Raw genomic sequence first — 19,523 nt, forward strand, 5'->3', positions numbered from 1 at the left:
AGACTGTTCCAGTATTGCACTCCCCTGATGGTTAGAAACCTTCGTCTAATTTCAAGCCTGAATTTCCTGACTGACAGTTTATATCCGTCTCCTCGTGTCCACATTAGCACTGAGCTGAAATAATTCTTCTCCTTCCTGGTATTTATCACTCTGATATATTTAAAGAGTGTAATCATATCTCCTCTCATCCTTCTTTTGGTTAAGGAAAACAAACCGAGCTCCTCAAGTCTCCTTTCATACGAAAGGCCTTCCATTCCTCGGATCATTCTAGTGGCCCTTCTTTGTACCTGTTCTAGTTTGAATTCATCCTTCTTAAACATGGGAGACCAAAACTGCACACAATACTCCAAATGAGGTCTCACCAGCGCCTTATATAACGGGACTAGCACCTCCTTATCCCTACTAGAAATACCTCGCCTAATGCAACCCAAGACCGCATTAGCTTTTTTAACGGCCACATCACATTGCCTACTCATAGTCATCTTGCGATCAACCAGGACTCCTAGGTCCTTCTCCTCCTCCGTTACTTCCAACTGGTGTGTCCCCAGCTTATAACTAAAGTTCTTGTTAGACATCCCTAAATGCATAACCTTACACTTCTCACTATTGAATTTCATCCTGTTACTAATACTCCAGTTTACAAGGTCATCTAAATCTCCCTGGAGAATATCCCGATCCTCTTCCGAATTGACAATACCCCCCAACTTGGTGTCATCCGCAAACTTTATCAGCCCACTCCTACTCTTGGTTCCCAGGTCAGCAATAAATAGATTGAATAAAATCGGACCCAAAACCGAGCCTTGAGGAACTCCACTGGTAACCCCCCTCCAACCGGACAGTTCCCCCTTCAATACTACCCTCTGCAGTCTCCCCTTTAACCAGCTCCTTATCCACCTCTGGAGTTCTGTAGTTTCCGCATCGGAGTGTTGCTCTTTTAAGACTTCTGAAAGCATGCTCCACACCTCGTCCCTCTGATTTTGAAAGGCACTTCAGATTCTTAAACCTGGGATCAAGTGCTGTAGCTATCTTTAGAAATCTCACATTGGTACCTTCTTTGTATTTTGTCAAATCTGCACTGAAAGTGTTCTTAAAACGAATATGTGCTGAGTCATCATCCGAGACTGCTATAACATGAAATATATGGCAGAAGTGGGAAAAACAGAGCATGGGACATACAATTCTCTCCAAAGGCGTTCAGTCACAAATTTAATTAATGCATTATTTTTTTAATGAGTGTCATCAGCATGGAAGCATGTCTTCTGGAATGGTGACTAAAGCATGAAGGGGCATACGAATATTTAGCATATCTGGCATGTAAATACTTTGCAATGCCGGCTACAGAAGTGCCACGAGAAAACTGGTTCTCACTTTCTGATGACATTGTAAATAAGAAGCGGACAGTATTATCTCCTGTAAATGTAAACAAACTTGTTTGTCTTAGTGATTGGCTGAACAAGTAGGACAGAGTGGACTTGTAGCCTCTTAAGTTTTACATTGTTTTGTTTTTGAGTGCAGTTATGAACAAAAAAAAAATCTACATTTGTAAGTTGCACTTTCACAATAAAGAGATTGCACTACAGTACTTGTATGAGGTGAACTGAAAAATAATATTTCTTTCATCATTTTTACAGTGCAAATATTTGTAATAAAAATAATATACTTCGATCTCAATTACAACACAGAATACAATATATATAAAAATGTAGAAAAACATCCAAAATATTTAATAAATTTCAACTGGTATTCTATTGTTTAACAGTGCGATTAAAATGATTAATAGTAATTTTTTAAATCATGACTAATTTGAGAGTTAATCACGTAAGTTAATTGCGATTAATCAACAGATCCAGTTTCAATATATTATGCTTGTCAATTTACAAGTTGTTTTTACACAACAGTTTCATACTGTTCATAAATGTCACCTAATGAATTTCTACTGTTTAAAGAGAAAGCCAAGATGAAGTTCAACTAACACTGTTAGACTGACCACTTTTTATATTTACAAGTTTATTTCAGTTTTTGCTGTACAAAGGCAGAAGTGCAATTCGTTTTGTCAATCTCCATCAGTGACTATCTAAACAGCATACAGATATATACACAAACGCCATGCCTTTAACTTCATCGTTCACACTAGAGTTACATGCTGAGTTGGAGGCAAACAGCATCCACACAGTGCAAGGCATAGCTTCAGTTTTTCATGTTTACTTGTCTTATACTCCTTATGGGTAAGAAAAGCCTTCCAATACTCCAGTTCTTGATTCTAATATTATATTTAACAATTCTGTTTAGTGACAGTGCAGCTTCAGAATTGAAAGTGCATTTCTTTATTATCTATATTCTTGCAGGACCATGTTTTGGTGTTTTGTTCCAGATGCAGCTTTAAAGAATCTTCATTTTTTGAAGTAATTTCTTGTCCATATTTACTATCATTCAAATTATTTAATAAAAACAGTAAAAACAAGGCCATTTTCCCCAAACACTGCAGATTATGCACAAGTGTAGAAACAAAGCTCCTAAAAATGGCTCCTTGATTTGCCTTCTTTTAGACTGAAGCAATTGAAGATAATTGTGTGAAAGCACTCAACAACTGAATTATTCCCATTTTAAGTCTGAAAAACATTTGAGAGTATTACAAGTTTAGCATAGTCATAGTTCCAAGTGGCTCTCTTAGGGAATTCTGCAGCCCAGATATTCACGATAATCTGCTCAGGACTTGGCGTTCTAATGGTTCTTCTTAGAAGATCTCACTCTAGAAGGGAAGTGAAAAAAAGATAACCAAACATTTATTCTCTTTCAGGGAACATTCATATTTATGAAAGCCAAGGTATGGTAGAATTAAAAAAAAGTACTGCATCTACACATGATCTTATTGTGCTATACACTGATCTAGAAATTTTACACATATGCCCTTTAAAAATTCAGGTGTAAGACTTCCAGGTTACCAAATGACACTATAAAATGGTTCTACTGCCCCATACCATTAAGATCACTCCTTTGATACTGAAAAACAAAGGGTGGGGAAGCGCTAGGACAGTGGTACTTGAACCAGTGAAATAAAAAAAAAGATGTGATCAAGTGACATGAAAGAGCATGTAAATCTTGATAGGCACAAAAACAAGGAAGTGGGGGGAAAAAAAAAACAAACTAGGCAGATACAAGAAGTGTTATTCTTTAAAGCTGATCCTACATTTGAACAGTTTATAGAGACGAGCAGTAGTTACACAAGAATTGCTAACATGAAGAATGCATGTCTGCTTATGTAAGTAAAATAATGAACTAATTCATGCTGTGCTTTACACTTAAACTGCTAATAGAGATTTCCCAAACTTTACTGAGAAATGCTTGATGCAGAAAAAAAATATGTCATATTCAAAGCTTTCAAAATATTTAGTCTCATCACACCAGTTATTAGATCATTTTGCAAGATAGATAAATGGAGGTAGAGATTACATGATTTGCCCAACACCACACTGAATGAGCAGCAGAGGAGGGAATTAAACCCAGAAATCCTTACTGCTAGTCCTTTTGTTCTAATAGGACGCATTGCTAAGTATTGCCATGGTTGAAATCAGAAGTGTACTTTAGAATCCTCTCTCACATTTAAAAAAATTTGAATGCCTGATTAATAATTTAAGTTATCTTGTAATAGAAATACTCCACAATTCCTCTTTTCCTTGGCACTCTAAGAAGAAATCCGAGACTAATGTATGTAGAAAGGTACAAGACATGAGAATTTTGAGGGAAGTTAGTGATTGTATTGAGCATTGCTGTGGCAAGTAAACAGGAACAGGTCATCCACAGTTTTATACCCACACTAGTCACAGAAATCCTGGGCTCCTTTATTTTTAAAAATATTTTCACTCCCTGTGGAAGACAATTAACTTTCTATAACTACATACTGTAAGTTACAAATCTATGTCCTCTTTACAATGACTTTTGGAAAGGGTTAACTCATCCCTCTAGTATTAGCTCCACTAAACACAGGAGGTACTTTATAAGGAAAAACTATTGCATTAGGATTATGTCAACACACAGACTGTCAGAAATGGACTAATCACTCACATCACCATGTTGCTATTCCACAAGCGGCACAAAAACAAAAATCTAAGTGTACACCGGGGAAGGGCAACTACTACTTTTCAAGTAGCATTGCCGAAAATAAGTCACCTTAACTACTCCCCAGACCATCAAACTACATATCCTGTTTTGTTTCCTTCCAGACAGCAGTAACCTGCATATATGACTGGTTATCTTGCATCTCTACTGATGAAGACAGACATATATGCTCTCACTTGAAGTGAACTATTGAGTTAGTTGTCAAGTTTTACTGTTTTGCCAACTGTGTAAGATTCTGTAGCAGGGCATTTTACATCTAATCACAGAACAACAGGGCACCAGATTATATTATACAGTAGTGTTACACAAATCAAAAATATGTAAATGTAACAAATAGAGCAGAGCAAATAATTGATTTTTTTCAGTTCACCCAGAGTTCCATAAATAAATAAATAAATAAAATTAAATTAAACACATTAGTTTGAGTCAAAATGAATCCAAAGATTCTAAAAAGTTTCAGCGAATCAAGAAGTCCATTCTGGGATGAACAAAACATGTTTGACCCGAAATGCTAATATTGCTGGAAACAAAGAGGGCTAGATTCACTAAACATCACGAAGAGGAGGAGCCTTCCTTATAACTTTTGCCCGGTAGTTAGGGGACTCACACCACCAGGCTATGTTCACTGTCTCTCTCTCTCTCTCTCCGACTCAAGTATTTTATACAAAGTGGAGCAGCTTCAACAGGAGAAGAGAGACTTGCCCCAGAACACAACATAGCTTGGTGGTTAGGACATGATCCTGCGAGGCAGAAGACCCAATCCAAATCTTGCCTCATATCAAACAATGGAGATACTGAACCCAGGCCTTCCACATCCCTGGTGAGTGCCCTAAGCATTGGGCTAAAAGTTATAAGGAGGAACCCACTGTCAGCAGTTTTCTGAATGGGACCTACCTTCCCCCTTGTGAAGCTATCCCAAAACTTTTTTGGACTAAACTATTCAATTAATGTGTGTCAAATTTGAAAACAGTTTCAGGTCAACAAAAAACATATTTTTCAACAAAAAACTATTCATCCAAAAGATTTTGCCCAGCTCTAGTAACAAGGGTTAAAGTTGGTTCTGAAATATTTTTTGTATGCTGAGAATTTAGCCCACTTTAAAAATTACACAAGTTTCAGGGGGATTAGAAGTGTTTATCCTGCTCAATTTGTCAGAATGATACAATACATATTTCACAGTTGTTTGTCTTATGTTGATAAATGCCTTTCTTCCATTTAAATTTCTCACATACCTTCATCAAGAGGTACTGATGATTTAGTTTCTGATGTCGGAGTATCCATATCTTCAAAAGTTTTGGCACCCGGGTTATCTTGCTCCACTTCACATAAATATACATCAATGGGTCCCTTTGTGCTCTTTATACGTACTTCTATACAATCCTGTAAAACAGATTTAATATAGTCAAAATCAGAAGAAATTTATAGATTAAGCCAAACTAATTTTTACTTCAAGTATTTTGCATGTATTTTAACACAAATTAACATACAAGAACAAGCCCAGATATAGGAGGGACATTTTAACTTTAACAGACTTTAATTAAGCCAATTTAAAGGTTCCTTAGTTCTTGGTAAATCAATAGGTTTACCTATGAAGCTGCCATATTGAATGACATTGATTAAATAATGTAATTAAGCAACTGAACATTTCTGTGCATTAGAATAGTTTTGTTTTGATAAGGGTCTATCCAATGTGAAGAACTACTTTTTTAGTTGGTCGTGTTCAACAGGCCATGTTGACAAAATGACTGGATTTTATTACACTGTTAAAAACCAAGGTAGCAAAAGTGATGAGTTTAGGGTCAATGTGACAATTGAATAGCTCTAAACAATCAGTGTTGGCACAAATTTTACTGCTAGCACAATCAGTAAGGCAGAACAAATTTCATAAATTGCTATATCAACCCCCCCAGTAGATAATATCAGCAATGCAATGGGCTTTCAAGAACCAAAAGGCAGAGGACACCAAATCACCCCAAGACATTAATCAAAAAAAAGAATTAGGTGTAAACATTATAGGGAAACAAGTTCCAGAACTATTTTTTCTCCAAAGAGACAAGTGCATTGTAATAGAAAAAAATCAAATATGCATGAAAATTTTACAGTATGTTGTTCTAGCTTTCTAAACAATTACAGTCAGGGCTGTTAGCACCTCTTAGTAAGGTTGCCTGAAACTTTCCATTATTAGCCCGTTTTCAGTTGCTTATAAACCTGTGCCTAACCAACCATTTAGGCTGAAAATTTCCATGTTAGGCATCTACCTTGGGAGGAATCATTTTGGAAAATTTCAGCCAAAGCAGTTTACAGCTGTTTCCAAGAATGAAAGTAGGGAAAAAACACACTGCCAGAAATTTTTAATATAACCAAAGCAATATGTTCTTTGGAAAGCTGTAGCTCCCCGATGCTAAGCAAGTTAGTGAGACCAAGCTTGTCAGAGATCATCACTAACTGTGTTCCTCTTTTTTGATTGCCTGACTTGACACCCTGGGATCTGATTTTCTTAAGTGCTGCACACTCACAGCTGCAACCGAAGTCAACAGGAGCTGTGCTTTGAACATAAAGATCTATATAGTGTTAAGTTAAATCAGGTCTAGGAATCTCAAATTGGGTAGTAATGTATGCTTGTAAACTTGATCTCTGTGCCTCAGTTCTCCATCTGTAAAATGGGGGGTGTTAATCATGACTCCTCATCTCAAGATGTGTTAAAATAAATTAATTTGTGAAGCGTTCAGGCAATTTAGCAATGAGCATCTTAGAAAAGCCCAGAAAAATTAATAATTCTGTTTCCAGAGCAAGGTTTAAGTGAATACCATCTATCCTTTGCACTGACTGAGGTAGATACACTGTGGACAAAAATAGTATGTGATCATACAATTAAAGATCATAATGCTTATGCACAAGGGGACCAAATTCAAGGAACCATAAAGGTGACATTTCTTAACAATGCTTGATTTTGCCATCTTAATCTTTTTTTAAACATAGTTTTGTGTACAAGTTAGAAAATTAAAGAAGTAGAGTATTTCTCCTACTCTGGCTTCAAATGCTCCTTTCTTACCCCTTTTCACTGTTAAAAACAGATGCATCTTTCATATAGTCTATTCTATTCAGAACTTGGAATAAAGAATTTTCAGATGAAATCAGCAAACACACACATGCCCAAAGTCACAATATTTTTGCAGTTTGTAACAAAAATAAACCAAGTCTTTTTTTTAGGCCAGAAGGAACCATTATGATCATCTAGTCTGACTTCCTATATAACAGGACAGTAAATGACCAGAGTGAGATGCCAGGCACGTCTCACTAGCAAATATAATAATCCTCTCCTGACAAAATTCTAGAATGATCTCACTTGCCTAGATTTTACAATCTATTTATACGTAGGAGTTTGTACTAAACCCTGTAAAGTACTGTATAAGCTTATTTATTCAATTCCCCCTCAAACTCAAGTACCGAATGAGGTAGCTTGGGCATCAGTTACAGATGCTCCTCCATCCCCAGCAAAAGTGAAGTGGTAATCTATGATATAGTATTTTCCTAGTCTAGGCAATAAGAGTCACCATCTTAAAAGCGAAAACACTGTCCCCACACATTTTTACACCAAACATTATAGCAAGTAGCTTTGTTTCATGAAACGTATCAGAGAAGAATGCCAGTATTATATAATACCAATATTAATTTCTGTAAGTGAAAAATCAACTGCTCTTCTTGCAAACTCTAATTCTAAAAATGCAATTGCCTTAGAGTGATGAAAAGCAATACTTACTTCTTTAGGAGCTGGTATTTCTAGTTTTGTTTCTTCTGGAGCTTTGATTGCCATAACAATCTGTTCTTGAAAGGCCTTAATGCTATGAATATCTTGATACGTCACATAAGCTAGTGTACACATAAGTCAAGGATTCTATAAGGAAATCTGTTAACTGTTTAAAGAAGAAAGTATGGCTGTTAACATGTGATATAATTACTTTCTGATCTCTTTCAAGGAATGGACAAGTTTCACTGATTATTGTCTGAAAATGAATTTATTTAAGCACCAGATTTTTTTCTAGTTAGCCTTCTGCCTAGAGGCAAGCATAGAATGAGAATCTTAGGTGATAAACACCAAATGTGAAAATTGGGAATAACTCATGTCTCAATTACAAAACTACTTTTCATTTGTCAAAGCTTGCCTATGAGATAGGACTACTAAATGTAAATATTCATAATTACTACAGTGACAGTGTTCAAGACTGCTCCAACTTTTACCCTCTGCAGTTTATTCTATATAGACATATATCTGCAAATGTAAGTTTCTTTGGGACCAGTAATTCCAAGTATTACTTGCCCCATACTAAAGCATGAGGAAAAAGGCAATGAATCATAGAATATCAGGGTTGGAAGGGACCTCAGGACCTCATCTAGTCCAACCCCCTGCTCAAAGCAGGACCAATCCTCAGACAGATTTTTTCCCCAGATCCCTAAATAGCCCCCTCAGGGACTGAACTCACAAGCCTGTGTTAAAATTGGTCCTGAGCTATCCCTCCCACCTCTTACTTACCATTCTAAATTTCCATCACTAACTGCTTGGTGCCAATAGCCTAAGTAACTGGTGCAGCAGTTAAAAGGATATTTTGTATTTTCTGTGTCATCCGTTAATTCAAACAACTGGTGAGCACAGTCTTTAATTAATTCATCCAGAGCTTCTTCCATTGCTGATAAATCAGAAAGTTCATCTCTAAGCTTTTGTTGCTCTGATGCCTTTCCAGCAATCTGATCGAGATCAGATCCTCTAAAAGAATATGAAAGTTATGAAGAACATTATTTAAAGCTTATATTTATAAATAAAGTCTATAGTGTAATACAAAATACTTAAACATTTTCTAATTTTTAAAAAAGAGCATAGCTAAAATGTTGAAAGCTTTTTGGTCAAACTATTATTTTTAGTTTCTTGTAGTCAGTTAAAAAAAATCTTCACAATTGCTTCATTTCCTGATATTAGAAAGTTAAAAGCATACTATAATTACAGACTGTACTAATTATACAGTGCAATTTAAGATGGCCATACCATCTCATTTATGAAAGTTACTGCGAAACACTAATGAAGCTAAAACACATGTTCACAATTAGGTCAAAGTTAGATCAAACTACATCACACAAAGCATCCGTATTATTTTTGCAAACGTAGGTTAGAAATTTCAAAGCCAACTCACACCCACTGGATAAGGTTCTTAGATCTTTTCTGAATTAGGTGGATTCCATCCAACACATTGGTGATGTCATATACTCTTCGTTTTCGTACCCCCAGAGTTGTTGCTACTTCATTCAAATCAAGAACACCATCTGGAGCAGTTTTGACAAGATCCATGAATTTTCGGGTCAGGTAAACCAGGGATGCATCAAAACGAGGCTTTGTGACTTTCAGGGTTTCTGTAAAGGTTTGACATCATCTCATTTAGTATTAACCCTTGCAGATCTGTTCAAAGCATTGTCATAATTTTCCAATATACAATGCTTATAAAAAGTGTTACATTAGCACAGGAGGTTGAAGTTTTGTTCTATATCAGTACAAGACGTAAAGAAAGCTGTCCATCTAATATGCCTTAATTAATTTGCAGAAGTTTTATCTAGAAAGCTAAAAGGTATCTCCACGCCTTTTAAATTCTTGACATTAGACTTCCAACAAGGATATCAACTGTGATATGAACATATGTATAAGTAATTTTACAAACTGGTGGGTTACTAAACAGCCATGATAGCTTTTGTTTAAAATAGCCCTGTTGCCAATTACGAGCCTGTAATCAAGAGATAAAAAGACTGTCTGAATGGCACCTACCTATGCCATCTGGTCCCTCACTTAAATATAACAAAATTAAAAGTTACTTATTATGTCTGCATATAGGAGCCATTTAACAAGTTCACAAAGGAAAATGTAAACTAGACCACCCAGTTTTCAAACAGCTGTAATTATATGAATATCAATTACCACAATTTACTTAAATTCAATTACTGGCTAATTTGCTCCTCCATTTCATTTAATCAAAACATCAGGAACAAAACCTTTTTTAAGAACTCCATCTGCCTTTTGATCTTTAAGAAAGATTAATTCAGACATTGACCACAGAAAACTATTTAATCAACAGAAAGTTTTCTTTTTTTCTCCCTTTCATGACAATTAAGAAAAGGTGCTAATAACTTGTAGGGGAAAGTTACCCCTTTGGGAGAAAGCATTAAAAAAAAAAAAGCTGTCTCTTCCAGGTGATTTTTTTTTCTAGGGGAAGTGGAATTAATTTGGAAATGTTTGGCTTCTGACTGAGAGAAAGGTTGTTTAAACTAAGGTTATGTCTACACTGCAGATGACCGTCAGCACAGCTATACTGGTCAGGGGTCACACTTATGCCAGAAGTCTGTAGTGTAGATGCAGCCATACCAGCAAAATTGCACTTAACCAATATGTAGCACAGCTTTGCTTGTATAGCTGTGTCCACAATAGGAGTGCTTTGCTGGCATAGTATACTAGTACTTCTATACCAGTGAACCACTCCTAGTGTACACTCAGCATACGCAAACTATTAAGATGATTTCTGATCCTTGGATAAAGTTTATAGAAATATGGTTTAAAAACAATTCAGTTATTAATCACATAAATGTTTCCAAGCAGAACTTGTTTTTACCCTTAAAGTTTTGTTTAGACATCAAAGGTGCAGAGCTCGAGGATATTGCACATGCAGCTATCAAAAGTTCTGAAGACTTACACAGAGAAACTGCTCGGTACCCTTATACTTTGGCCATTTCTCTGCCTTTAATTCCTGCAATTTAACCGGAAATGTTTTATTCGAATGTGAAATATTAGAGTACATATTCCATTCAAATACTGCATGTTTTGAACCCCAGGATGCATAACACCTTACAAGACTGAGAACCAGACAACTGAGGAGTCCCAGCAGAAAGCTTGCTAGGCTCATCAGAACCATTCTAATAAACTAAATCCCCAATCCTGTAATTGGATCCATGCAGGAAGACTCTCACTGAGTTCAACAGGAGACTCTATGGGTCCAAGAGTCCTTTGAGAGTATATGGAATCAAGACCTACCTCAGTCTATCTGTAAAACACTAAAGGTGCTCCACAGGCCTAAGAAGCTCTCTTACTGGTTCTCTCTATAGTTCAGAAGTTTCAAATATTGTACCACTACAGGGTGTACTCCAGTCCAGGTTTTACAGCCCAAGAGCACCTGAAATTTGATAAAACAAACAAAACACTAAAACCTATGGGCCAAATTCTCCACAGTTCACTAACTTCAATTGAGTTGCATGGCATGAAAGTCATAGCAGAATTTGTCCCATATATTCCTTAATTTGCACTATTAACAGAATCAGGGACAGAAATTGGTAGTTTAAGACTATGCCTGCTGCAGGTCTGACTTAATAAATCTTAAGATTTTTTAATTGAAAATTTCCAGCATTAATGAGACACATCTGTCCTTAGTTTGCATGACATCTTCATAGTATGTTATTTATTCCATTCCTGTAAGGTTGTGTACCTTATATATCAGAATGGCAGAGATCCAATCACCACAGCAAATCAAACTAAACAGACAAAAATTTTTTAAGTACAGCAGAAGCAGGAAGCCTGCCAAACAATCAGTGGGGTCACCGGACAATCAAGGTGCTAAGGGAGCACTCAAGGAAGATAAGGCCATTGTGGAGAAACTAAATGAATTATTTGCATCAGTCTTTACTGCAGAGGATGTGACAGAGATTCCCACACCTTCTTTTTAGGTGACAAATCTGAGGAACTGTCCCAGGCTGATGTGTCAACAGAGGAGGTTCTGGAACAAATTGATAATTTAAATGGTAATAAGCCCCCAGGGCCAGATGGTATTCACACAAGAGTTTTGAAGGAACTCAAATTTGAAACTGCAGAACTACTAACTGAGGTATGTAACCTATCACTTAAATCAGCTTCTGCACCAGATGACTGGAGGATAGTGAATGTGACACCAATTTTTAGAAAAGGCTCCAGAGTCAATCCTTATAATTATAGGCAACTTCGGTACCAGGCAAATTGGTTGAAACAACAGTAAGGAACAGAATTGTGAGGCACATGGATGAACATGATTTGTTGGGGGAAGAGTCAACATGGCTTTTGTAAAGGGAAATCACGTCTCACCCATCTATTAGAATTCTTTGAGGGGAGGTCAACAAACACATGGACAAGGGTGATCCAGTGGCTATAGTGTACTTGAACTTTCACAAAGCCTTTGATAAAGTCCACCACTAAAGGTTCTTAAAGAAATTAAGCAGTCGAAGGCCCTCTCATGGATCAGTAACTGGTTAAAAGATAGGAAACAAAGTGTAGGAATAAATGGCCAGTTTTCACAATGAAGACAGGTAGTGGGGTGCACCAGGGATCTGTACTGGAACTAGTGCTGTTCAACATATTCATAAATGATCTGGAAAAAGGAGTAAACAGTGAGGTGGCAAATTTGACAGATGATACAAAATTACTTAAGATAGTTAAGTCCAAAGCAGACTGCAAAGAGTGACAAAGAGATCTCACAAAACTGGGTGACTGGGCAACAAGATGCATTTATCAACACTGAATTTCAAAGTAATGCACATTGGAAAACAATCTCAAATATACATATAAAATGATGGGGTCTAAATTAGCTATTACCATTCAGGAAAGATCTTGGAGTCATTGTGGATAGTTCTCTGAAAACATCCACTCAATGTGCAGCAGCAGTCAAAAAAATTACAGAATGTTAGGAACCACCAGGAAAGGGTTAGATAGTAAGACAGAAAATATCATAATGTCACTATATAAAACCGTGGTATGCCTACACCTGGAATACTTCATGCAGTTCTGGTTGCCCCATTTCAAAAAGATATTAGAGCTGGAAAAGGTACAGAGAAAAGCAACAAAAATTATTAGGGATATGGAACAGCTTCCATACAAGGAGATATTAATAAGACAGACTTTTCAGCCTGGAAAAGAAATGACTTAGGGGGACATGATGGAAATCTATAAAATCATGAATAGTGTGGAGAAGGTGAATAAGGAAGTGTTATTTATTCCTTCACATAACACAAGAACCAGGGGTCGTCCAATGAAATTAATAGGGAACAGATTGATACCAGTCAGCTCTGTGTTCTTGGGGAACCAGGGCGCAGTATCCAGCCTGTTTGACTCATGAAAGACACCCCCCTTCTCCCACCAGCCTCTGCTTGAACCAAAACTGATCGGAGAAAAGACTTGCAGAGAGCAGTAAAGGGTGTTGGGAGACACACCTAGACCCCTCCTGACCAGGGTGACAAGAACAAAGGCAACTCCCCATGACTCATCTGCATGAAAGATGGGAGAGGTATCTCCATTAGCATACAGAATGGAGAACAGAGAACCATACTGAACTCTGGGACCAGAAAAAAACAGGGAAGCATTGCATCATGGCGGATCTCTGCTCCAGATGTTAATGAACCTACGCCTGCACACACCCAGCTCAGCAGTTATCAGACCAATTCTAGTAATGAATCCTTGATTGATATCCAAAATACTGATGCTGCCTAATTGCACTGTGAGCTCCCTGGAAGAAAACCCCATCCATAGCCAAGAATGATCAGCTCCTATTGTCTAGCCTAAAGAAAACCCCTGAGTCAGCAGTTTACCCATTAACAAATCTAGTGTTCTCCCTTGAACCATTGTTGTTTCTCTACCTATATTTAAGTGTTCTGATGCATGAATCAACTCTGCATCAGTTCCACTGGGATTTCATCTCCTGACTGATCGTGCTGGGGGCTGTGCCAGTCTCCAGCACTCAGGACTCTGAGCTACCAACATCACCTGAGAACCCTGAGCAGTTCAAGCTTCACGAAGCGGTGAGATCTCTCTCTGTTTTTTTTTCTACCTCAGGTATTAACCTTTAATAATGTAACTGTTATATTGGTTTAGGCTCTCATTGTGTAGTTATTATTATTCAATAAATAATTTTTATGGTTAAGCTGGTTGCTTCTCTCTTTCTCTCTGAACTTTTCCGTTTTGTGTTTCTAGCTTCCCCATTTACTCTTCAGCAACGCCAAAGATCCATGCAGCACCCAAAAATACTGTGGGGTTTGCTCATCAAGTGGATTACTACCAGTACAATTGTGATGTGAAAGTGGGGATAGGGACGTGCTGAACCTGTGACATACGAGGGTGGCAGCTTGGAAGTGCTGCTTGACCCAGTCCGCTGAGTACAGGGGCATATAAGTAACAGGAAGTGCTGTTTGATCCAGCCTGCTAAGGCTTTCTCTACTCCAGTGCGATACTTGTGGAATATAAGAGTGACAGCTTGAAAGTGCTGCTCGGCCCAGCCTATTGAGCCCAGAAGCATATGCGGGGACGGCTCTTGAAACTGCTGCTTGACCCAGTCCAGGGACATACAAGGGGTCAGCTTGAAAGTGCTGACTGACCTGGTCTGCTCAGACTTGCTCCATACGAAAACACACGTGACACAAGCAGTACATTTATAGAATTACAGAAACCCCCTCCCCAGAAGAGTAACCCTAATAAATGAGCATACGTCAAAGTAAAGGGCAAATCTGGTAACAACATTTAAAACAAACAAAAGGAAATATTACATTACACAATACAGCCAACCTGTGGAACTCATTGCCAGGGGATGATGTGAAGGCCAAAACTATAATAGGGTTAAAAAAAGAATTAGATACATTCATAGAGGACAGATCCATCAAGGGCTATTAGTGAGGAGTGGGCAAACTTTTTGGCCCGAGGACCAAATTCTGGGTATGGAAATTGTATGGTGGGCCATGAATACTCATGAAATTGGGGATGGGGTGAGGGCTCCCGCTGGGGATGTGGGCTCTTGGGTGGGGCTGGGGGTGAGGGGTTGGGGGTGCAGGAGAGTGCGCCGGGCTGGGACCGAGGGGTTTGGAGGGTGGGAGGTGGATCTAGGTGGCATTTACCTCAAAAGCAGCTCCTGGAAGCAGCGGCATGTCCCTACTCCGGCTCCTACGCAGAGGTATGGCCAGGTGGCTCTGTGCACTGCCCCGTCTGCGAGCGCCACTCCTGCAACTCCCACTGGCCATAGTTCCCGGCCAATGGGAGCTGTGAGGGCAGCGCTTTGTGGGCAGTATGTGGAGCCCCATCTGCCCCATGCGTAGGAGCCAGAGAGGGGACATGCCGCTGCTTTTGGGAGTCACGGCACACGCGGAGCAGGGAAAGCCCCAGACCCTGCTCCCCGGCAGGAGCTTGAGAGATGGATTAAAACGCCTGAAGGGCTGGATGCGGACCCTGGGCCATAGTTTGCCCCACCCTTCTATTAGTTGTGGGTGTCCCTAGCCTCTCACTGCCAAAGGCGGGGAGTGGATGGCAGGGGTTGGGTCACTCCAAGCTTGCCTATTCTGTTCATTCCCTTTGAAGCACTTGGCATTTGCCACTGTCAGGATACTAGGCTAGGTGGACCATTGGTCTGACCCAGCATGGCCATTCTTTATGTTCTTAAATCGGCTAGATGATTTATTAATTGGGAGTTTGCATCATTTCATATTAATAACTAGTGAAAACTGCCTCTAAACAGGCTCAAAGTTCACTCAATCTTATGTTTATCTGGAGAAATTCGGAATACTGTTTTGAAACATGCAAGACTTAAAGCCATGTATACATTAATGGGATATCTGCTACAAAGAGTAAGCAGTGCATGTAACAAAGTTTTCAAAATAAAGCATTCATCATAGTTTCATATCCTAACTACACAGTTTCATATCGTAACTACACAGAACCCGTTTATCCCACCCTCCTTTAACTAGCTCTCCCCATTTACTGAACCAGAACTCCAGGGCCAGAAACAGGCGAACGCTACTATGGCTGGCTAGATGGCGCTGCAGCATCGCATTTTCCCATTCTTTGGTTTATCTGGAATTTTGATTATATGATAGGGCAGTTTGATCCCAATTAGACTGGATAAACGGGGTTCTACTGCAGATCATATTTGGTCATCCCTTTCTATCAGGCCTTATATGCCTGTAGCCCCATTTCCCTGCTCCATTCCAGCATGTCTTCTGTAAGGCCAATTAACCATTTCTATACCTATGGCCCTACCAAACTCATGGCCATGAAAAACGCATCATGGACGACGAAATCTGATCTGGTCTTTTGTATGCTTTTACCCTATGCTATACAGATTTCATGGGGGAAACCAGCGTTTCTCAAATTGGGAGTCCTGACCCAAAAGGGAGTTGCAAGGAGAGAGCTGGGAGGGGGGGGGGTTCCCAAGGTTATTTTTTGGGGGGGAGGGGTGTCACAGTATTGCCACCCTTATTTCTGCACTGCCTTCAGAGCTGGGTAACTGGAGAATGGTGGCTGTTGGCCAGGCACCCAGCTGTGAAGGTAGCGCCCTGCCAGCAGCAGCACAGAAGTAATGCGGCTGGCAATATCATACCATGCCATGCCACCCTTACTTATGTGCTACTGCCTTCAGAGCTCGACAGCCGAAGAGTGGCGGCTGCTGACAGAGGGTCCAGCAGTAAAGGTGGCAATATCATACCATGCCATCTTTACTTCTGCACTGCTGCTGGTGGCGCCTCCCACTTCAGAGCTGGGCTCCCGGCCAGCAGCCACCACTCTCCAGCTGCCCAGCTCTGAAGGCAGTGCCACCACCAGCAGCTGCGCAGATGTAAGGGTAGCAGTACTGCAACTCCCCCCACAATAACCTTGTGATCCCCGCCACAACTCCTTTTTGGGTCAGGACCCCTACAATTACACCACCATGACATTTCAGATTTAAATAGCTAAAATCATGAAATTTACAATTCTAAAAGTCCTATGACTGTGAAATTGACCAAAATGGACCAGGAATTTGGTTGGGCCCTACTTATACCCCATCACTATAAGGAGATGGAAAGTGAAAAACAAAACGGTCAGTGATGGGCTGATTATTACTGCTTGATCAACTGCCTGATTTTGCTCCATGCCATCCCTCCCTCTGTTTTATACAGATTATAAACAAAAAAGGAGGCAAGTATGTATACAGTGCCTGGCATTCTTTGGGTAAATACATGAAGTAAGTTTGTGAAGAGAGCAGCAGTTTATTCAAACTCCTCCTCTAACCGCATATACCTTGAGAAAAAGAAACATCTCACATCTCTAAATCTGAAGTTCAGGAACTTACTTCTCATTGTCACAAACTGTACCTCATCTTCCATATTAAGGTTGATTTTTGGTGGCTAAAAAACCAAAAACAAAACAAAAAAAAAGGTGAGTACAAGACATGAAATATACATATGGCAAACAGGAAGCTATCCTGAGTAAAGGTTAGCTTTCCGCCTGCAGAATGGAAGCTTTCATTAAATAAGTTGTCTTAAGTCTTCAGACAGACTCAGTGTTTTTTCTACTGTTCATAGCTTTGCGTAAGTATAACCAAGGGAAAATTTAATCTCTGGTTAGATTTCACTCCTGGGACTGAAAACTCTGTAGGGTGAAACTGATAACTGGGCTCGTTTTCATTGTGCTCTGGCTCAAACCTTTCCCAATCAATAGCAGACACAGGCACTTGAGCCATGTAGGATTAACATAAAGACTTATGGAAGGGGTAGTAAAGACACCCCACAAAACTCAACTCCTAGCACAACTGCAGATATCAGGAGTGATAAAGGACTGGTTATCCACACACGTAGTTGCTATGAGGCACACAGGTGGGGGAGAGAATGTTCCTGCTTAGCTGGGCCAGGGGATCACTCTTCACATAGTCATTGCATAGAAAGCATTAATGGATGCCTTGATCATCTCTCCCTTCACTTCTTGATGGCCCATTACATAGATTATATAATTTAAAATATAAGTCAATATAATTACAATGCAAATAGTCTGACTTCAACTCATAGGCTGGTAGACTATGCTAGTAGCAGAATTTGTATTAACCCTGGATGTTTTCTGAGCAATGGCATTGCAACAGAGATCCTGGAAGGCCTTCCTCTTTTTCCTGCTACTTCTCTTGAAGTAATGCCACAAAACAAGAGCGTTAATCAAAATTTACCCAGTGAAACACCTAAAATTTCCAGCTACCAACCCATGAAAAATTCAGAAAAGGAAGCTATCAAGTCAAATTTAGCCCAAGTTTTAGGATTTATAAAAATAAGTTTTAAAAACTCCACATCAGTTGAAACAGATACAGCTTTTTTATTTCCGAATGAACAGATTTTCTTTTTAAATCACACTCCCGGGTAACCCACTACATCACCAGCGCAGCAGAACCTGAGTGTAAACCCGGGGAGAAAGAAGCGGTTTATCTGCAGCAGCGGCTAAGGCGCCCGGAGAGCGCAGAGCACTCAGCAGCGGGCAGCCGCCCTACCCCTTTACGTCATTTAAGCCGCACACCCAAGAAAAGCATCTTTTTGGGCAACTCTGATTTTTAAAGCCGCCGCCGCATCCTTCCTTTCCCAGGGGCCCGGGGGTGTGTGTGGGGGGGTCATTTACGGCGCGTGGAGAAAGCCGGACACTGCCCCCATCTCAGGTGTCCCCCGCGCTCTCTGCAGGTCGGGGAGCAGGAGAGCGACTGGGCCGGGGCGCCGCGCAGCCACCAGCCGCTTCCCGCCCTCACTCACCCGCAGCGTGTCCGGGTACAGCGGCCGCAGACTCTTCCCCTTGGCGGGGGTGGCCATATTAGCTCGGCCCCTCTCCTCCCCGCCCAGCGGTCGGCGTCAAGCCTCTCGCGGCCCGGGGCGCTGCTTACAGGCCGCCGCCCACCTAGGGCGGCGAGTCCATGTCCGGGCAAGCGCCGCCCCCCGTCACACCTCTGGGAGGAGCGGGCAGGGCCCGGCTGCGTTGCGATCCGCTCCCCACGCCGGCGGCCTCTGGGCGGGAAAAGCGACTCCCGGCGGCGGCGTGAGGCTCCCCGTGTCACTCAGTCCATGGCGCGGCCGCCTCGCGCAGCGAGTCACTGCCTCCCGCCACAGGCCCCATTCTGCCTCCCTTACCCACAAGCCTCCGCGAACGGGAGACACAGGCTGCACAAGCCCCGCCCCTTCCTTGCGGCGCTCGTGAGTGGCGGGCCGGTGAATTCCGAGAGGGAGCTTTTTGTGACGTCACTACCGTCTCGCCCGCCCCGCGGTGGAGGCGCTCGCCTCAGGCTGGGGGGCCGTTGCCCGTCTCTCTCCCTTCCCCTGCGTGGGGCCGACGCCCTAGGGAATCTCGGGCCGTTCTCTTTTAGGAAGGGCGAGAGGAGGCAATGGAGGAAAACACCCGTAACCCAAATCCCGCCGGGGCCAAGCCCTGCAGCCCGACACCCGTGGTAGAAGCACCTGAAACCGGAGAGAGGGTCTCGAGGCCCCAGGAGTTGTGCCGTGCCCCACCTGCTCCCACCTCACGAAACCGTTGGGTCCCCCCAGGGCTCTAGGCCTGGAGAAAGCCCCTTCCCAGGCGCCGCCATCGCCCCTCTGTGTGG

The 19,523-nt window shown here is 40.9% G+C and overlaps 1 protein-coding gene across 8 annotated transcripts; it reads right to left on the reverse strand.

The window, feature by feature from the left end:
* Window positions 1-1,987: 1,987 nt before the first annotated feature.
* E2F6 (E2F transcription factor 6) lies at window positions 1,988-19,508 on the reverse strand. 8 transcript variants are annotated; one of them, XM_039529845.1, is made up of 9 exons: window positions 19,381-19,435; window positions 17,253-17,307; window positions 11,180-11,318; window positions 10,761-10,895; window positions 9,300-9,516; window positions 8,720-8,878; window positions 7,877-7,991; window positions 5,349-5,496; window positions 1,988-2,749 (listed from the first exon to the last, which is right to left on the reverse strand). In XM_039529845.1, the coding sequence occupies exons 4-9, from the start codon at window positions 10,780-10,782 to the stop codon at window positions 2,745-2,747; spliced, it is 666 nt and encodes a 221-aa protein (XP_039385779.1). In that variant the 5' UTR covers window positions 10,783-10,895; window positions 11,180-11,318; window positions 17,253-17,307; window positions 19,381-19,435; the 3' UTR covers window positions 1,988-2,744. The 8 variants fall into 8 exon arrangements, with proteins under 8 accessions (XP_039385779.1, XP_039385781.1, XP_039385780.1 ...); XM_039529847.1 differs by lacking the exon at window positions 19,381-19,435 and adding an exon at window positions 19,057-19,104; XM_039529846.1 differs by lacking the exon at window positions 19,381-19,435 and adding an exon at window positions 18,874-18,925.
* Window positions 19,509-19,523: the final 15 nt, after the last annotated feature.

The sequence above is a fragment of the Mauremys reevesii genome, linkage group 3, assembly GCF_016161935.1.
Source record: "Mauremys reevesii isolate NIE-2019 linkage group 3, ASM1616193v1, whole genome shotgun sequence".
Lineage (NCBI taxonomy): Eukaryota > Metazoa > Chordata > Testudines > Geoemydidae > Mauremys > Mauremys reevesii.

Excerpts from the sequence above, each read along its gene's own strand:
- E2F6 (XM_039529843.1), bottom strand. The coding sequence starts at position 18,741 with ATGGCCACCCCCGCCAAGGGGAAGAGTCTGCGGCCGCTGTACCCGGAC. Across the intron at positions 8,879-9,299 it reads AAGAACCTTATCCAGTGGGT|AGGATCTGATCTCGATCAGA; the intron begins GTGAGTTGGCTT and ends ATATTCTTTTAG. Across the intron at positions 5,497-7,876 it reads AAATACCAGCTCCTAAAGAA|GATTGTATAGAAGTACGTAT; the intron begins GTAAGTATTGCT and ends TCTGTTTTACAG.